Source organism: Poecilia reticulata, linkage group LG10 (genome assembly GCF_000633615.1).
Source record: "Poecilia reticulata strain Guanapo linkage group LG10, Guppy_female_1.0+MT, whole genome shotgun sequence".
Classification (NCBI taxonomy): Eukaryota; Metazoa; Chordata; class Actinopteri; order Cyprinodontiformes; family Poeciliidae; genus Poecilia; species Poecilia reticulata.
In genome coordinates, this window is record NC_024340.1 from 3,771,137 (window position 1) to 3,776,363 (window position 5,227).

At 40.5% G+C, this 5,227-nt stretch overlaps 1 protein-coding gene across 2 annotated transcripts in view; it reads right to left on the bottom strand.

Moving 5' to 3' along the window:
- The window catches only part of LOC103470903 (cysteine-rich and transmembrane domain-containing protein 1), a 12,445-nt gene that overhangs the window by 2,276 nt on the left and 4,942 nt on the right, over positions 1 to 5,227 (bottom strand). Inside the window, exons 2-3 of one of the 2 annotated variants that reach the window (XM_008419602.2) lie at positions 2,754 to 2,883; positions 1,269 to 1,587 (exon numbers count right to left, since the gene is read on the bottom strand). In XM_008419602.2, the coding sequence (XP_008417824.1) occupies positions 1,269 to 1,569 (301 nt within the window). In that variant the 5' untranslated portion in view covers positions 1,570 to 1,587; positions 2,754 to 2,883. The remainder of the gene's footprint in view (positions 1 to 1,268; positions 1,588 to 2,753; positions 2,884 to 5,227) is intronic. The other variant, XM_008419601.2, reaches the window with a different exon arrangement.

The window sequence follows — 5,227 nt, forward strand, 5'->3', positions numbered from 1 at the left end:
GTTGACAACAGTGGGGTGATAATTGTTAACTTAGTCATTTATCAATTATTTTCAGACCTTTGTGGAGGTCGATCACATCGGTTCCACATGTAACCATCAGCTGATTATTGGTAACCCCTTGTTTCAAAGTTGAGTTTAGAAACGCAACAAACTTCAAAAAGCTGTAATGGGTGACTCAAATAACTAAGAATGTAACTTAAGAAAGAAAGTAAAGCACAACAAATGAACTGCATTTGCTCCAGAAGATTGAGCAAATGCTCCAGGAAACGGTTTGAGTCATTTCCTGTAAAATGGTATGAGTAGCTTTTTAAAATGTAATTTAGCATYTTCAATTAAGCTCCACCCCACACTGTATGAGGGGTAATAAAAACATGTCATCTTTCCTGTGTTCTGCAGAYGAGTTGAAAAAYCCTAGTTTTATTGCTCATGTTCTTGACCACAATCGCAATGTTTCAGTCAAGGATTGTTTGTCAAAATTTTTGATTTGAAAAATAAAAATCAAAACCACTGACAAGGCTTAAATACTTCAACCACTTAGGCTGTTAGAAGAAAATGGAAAAAATGTGTCTTGTCCAGCTGTATGTAGTCATTTGAAACAGGAACTCTCTTTAAAAGGTTAGGCCTTCTGTCTCTCTGCGTGTATAAAAACTAGAAAAGGTGAGCTAGAGGGTGTTGTTGTGGTTCTGCCATTAATACGTCTCTGCAGTAGCAACAGGTGCAGTCGCAGGGCCATATTGGTGAGCATATGTAAAATGAGACGTGGCAAGTGCAGCGCTCCATTCGAACTAATAACGCTGTTGTGACTCGAAGGGCTCCGCAGCAGCAGCGCTCATTAACGTGGTGCTGCGCAGCCTGTTCTGTGGATAACTAAGGGGAAACAGCAGCAGCCTAATGAAAATGTCCCATTTGCCCAAGAAAGTGCAACAAATGTGTAAAAAGGGCCAAACATGCCCTTTAATCACACTAGAGACAAAAAGCTAATGTTCTTGGCTCAAACGTACTGTAGGAATGTAATTTAAGTAAAATCATGCAGCAAAAATGAGARGTTGGTAATATTTAACAGCCTCCATCATTGATATGATTTATATATTTTTGTTCGTGTCTACTTTACTTTCTCTAGGACAGTCATCTAAGCGATTACAGAGCCTTTAACATACTAGTCCACTCAGCACTGTGTTTCCTATATCATCAACAGTATCAAATATTTTCTGTTGACTATTACAATACATCCCATATTCACACTTTAGAGGGTTTTGCACACCACTCACCTGTGTTTTTTGGGGCTTCTCCATACATGGGTCCAGGAGGGGGTCCGCCCTGCCAGGCATACTGTGGCTGGCCTGGATACCCCTGGAACGGGGGCTGACCTGGGCCAGGATAGGGACCTCCAGGACCTGCTGGACCAGCGGGGTAGTTGGGGTACGCCGGGTTGGGTTGGTCCATGTTTACTGGGTATCCCTGTGGAGGATAACCGTGGGGTGGGTAGCCCTGAGGAGGTGGGCCCTGCCCTGGGTAGCCTGGAGCAGAAGGTCCATTGCCTGGGTACGGAGGTGGCTGCTCGAAATTCATCTCTGGGCTGAAGAGTCACTGTTTAAAAATAAGACAAAATAACTTTTTAGTCCACATTTAATACAAATTACCACCACAAAATTCGGTGTCTCTTAGGGATTCTATGTGATAGGTCGACCGTAAATGTAAAGTGGGAGGAAAATGATACRAGACTCTCATCATGTTTTGTAAGTAAATGTTTGAACACTGATGCTGTAACTGCTGCATGTCGAAAGAAGAAAACCACTATTAGTCCAGCTCAACGTTTACGGGACTCAGAAAACGGGTAACACACTGTCCCCATTAAGAAACACAGTAGTGGCAACATCATGCTGACTTAATGCTTTTCTCTGTCCAGTTACAGTTAGAAGCTGCAGAAAACTAAAGACTAGGTCCAGTTCCAGAGGGATTCAGCTGGGGTTGCTGTGGCTTACTGTGCGGTCACACAGTAAACAGGCTTTTTATTTAATAAAATRCATAAACATTTATGCAACCTTTCAAGTAAAATAACCAYGTTGCTTAATAATACAAGAACAATAATGTAAACKGTGACATTTACATGCGTCACCAGAAAATTCTGAGTAATTACAATCATATTAGAATAAACTTTAGCTCATGGATAGCAGAAGAAGTCYATCCATGGGACTTCATTACTAATCGAATGTTTCTGATCTCTGACGTCCATTTCTATCCRGTCAGTTAAACACCCCAGGCAAAAAGTCAGAAACGCCTGAATGGATTGAACTTATTTTTAAATGTGGCAGGCTTAAAACTGAAATTAACAAATTCAGCATGCAAACAAGAATGCAATAATTTTTTCTTAATATAAAATTTGAACATATCCTACTACACCATTATATAAAAAATGTCCATTGCAAAATGCTGTAAATAATTCCACTTTAAATTCAATCTGTTATCCAATTATGAATTTGGTTAGTACTTACAAGGAATACTTCTTAATCTGACCAGATACAGAACACAACACCTTGCTGTATCAGTCTCTTGTAGCATACTATGCYATCTCTGTAACACACTGGCTGAACATCATTTCCTAGTTTTCTTAAAGGGCCAACACACCCWTATCAACTAATGACAGAGCCTGAACAGAAACAGTATGCCGCTGCCTATGATAGGTGCCATACAGGTAAAACATAWTGTGGGGTGTGAGTGAGAGAGTAATCTTTAAAAAMCCCTGTCCTYGTTACCTCTCTGGATTTTTCCTCCAACAGACGTTTTCTTTTCTCGGCAGGTTCTAATTTCTCGTCACGCGAGAACACCSTGAGWCATTGTCCCTGCTGCTGGCCTTCGCTCTGATGTCGCCTCCCTTACTTTGCTCTATTGTAACAAAAAAAAGTAACTTCTCTTTCCACATAGTTCTACACAGAAATGACAAATATTGTGTTTATTCCTGGCAATAAATTACCAGCAAGGGATGTAACATGGGTAGCAAAATTAGTAAGCTTGTTACGAATATTAGCATGACATAACGGCATGGGTTAACGAGTAATCATTTAGCTCAGTGTTTCCCAACCCTGGTCCTCGAGGCMCACTGCCCTGCATGTTTTAGGTGTTACCTTGTTTTAGCACAGGTGATTTCAATTGACAAGTGTTTGCTAAACTTCAATCAGCTGAATCAGGCATATTAAAGCTGACAAATATCTAAAACATGCAGGGCAATGTGCCTCGAGGACCAGGGTTGGGAAACACTGATTTAGCCAACATTATTTGAATCCAACAGCATAACTTGATTCAATTCAAAAAAAGATTATTGATCTGCAGGACAAATTAAATGTTGCAACCCGTTAATTAAAAATTCTTCAGAGTGATTGTAGATGTTGAGAGAYRGTGAGGAAAGATCTGTAGCAGTCCGTATTACAGCCGATTTGAAGAAGCCTCTCACTAAAGATTCTGTCTCTTGAAGAGGATGCTAAAGGTTGTCTATAATTTTCTTGATTTTATGTAATCCTTCTTTCACATGTGAATGCTCACGTTGCTTTTAAAGACGGCTCAGACAAAACGCACAACAGATTACACTGTTGTAGTGGATATGTCCTCGGTGTAGTCTGTCTCGGCAGGACCTGGGTACCTGAATGGGCGGGCCTGGCCCCCCAGTGGCATGTGCATTGGTGCAGAATCAGAATAAGACTGGGGTTCACACTCCAGCAGCATAATCACCCTAAWCGCACAACAGCATTCTGCTGCTAAGTTAAAAGAGCCTAGTTCAGAAAGTTCAGACCCAAATCCAATTACAAATCTGTGGCAAGACTTAATATTTTTGTTGTATCCACCCAGTAAATATCCAGCCAATCAGACTGTGAATTGAGCCATTTGGCAAAGAARAATKGGTCAACATTTCAGTCTCTACCTGCTCAGAACTGGTTTTCTTCCACTTCACAAGTAAACACAACTTGGTGTTGGTCTATTTARGAAAATTCTTTTGATAATTAGTGAAACTCTGAGTSAATCAGAGAAATGAGCATTTGTCTTTGGGTATTTATTTTTGAAAAATCAGAGATCAGGCTAGAGAGAGAGATGGAGAAGAMRGACGAAGAATAAGTGAAACTTACAATTCTCCTTTCATATATTTTCAGTCACGTACCCGGTGCCTTGCACCCGTCTCTCCYTTGTAGGCAGTTTCTCTTTGTTTCTCCSACTCTGATTAATTGGTACTTCTACCCCAAATCAAACTCAGTTCAAAAGAGTTTCGGTTTTGATRAAGAAGAAAAACATCTCCTCTGAAACCCCCGTTAACAGTTCCACAAGAAACTGGCTCGGGAATCAGTTCAGTCTTCCCAGTAAATACGCCAAMGTTTTATTTTCCCAGACATCTGTCGCATCAAATACCAATAAAATACAACTTATAGTTGTAATGAACCAAATAGTCAGCGATAATMTACATCACAAAACTACKAKATWWTWTTTTKYRMMWMYACWYKTGWKATATWWWAAMACWSTKTTWWAAAAAWMTSTKWTAMMWYTWWRMRYWYTYWTRYRMRASWSWGAGAGACATGATTCCACCTAGGACCTACATTCTGCTGTAAACAATGGGAGTAGAGCAAACAGRAGTGTCAGCTGTCTCAGTTGCCCTTTCTTCCTGTAGGATGGTTAGGTAACCTCCAGAGACACATTAGGTAATAAATTCTCCTGAGCCCAGATAAGACATCCTACCATTCTCAGGAAGGGACAAAACTGATGAAACCGTTTCCCAGCACAGAAAAAGTACACATTATGATCACCGACTACCTTTTCTCTGACCAGTTTGTTCCTGCACAGAAAGAAAACTCAGCCACATGCAGCAGASAAAATCCCCGCAGATTGTTTTCATGACTGCAGAAGGCGTCTCACAGCTCAGTGGTCAATCACAACTGCACCAGAGATAAGTACCATTAGCTTACGCTTCACAGAGACTCCAGCGTACAAAATGAGGCCGCTGAAATGAACCATAGGGAACAGAAGAGAGTTTAAAAAAAAAAAAAAGAATGTGACCATAGACGGCCTTTGCCGGTTGCACTTTCGCACCTCATTTTCCCTCTTCGTTCACACACAAATGTGAGATCACACATTTCGCATTACGAGGGCTGTGTGAAGCGTGCAAATGAGGGAGAAAACTCAAACACAATTCCAGGTAAAGCTTTTTAATGTTTAAGCTTTTCTGAGTGAGTTCAATAAATACCTGAAG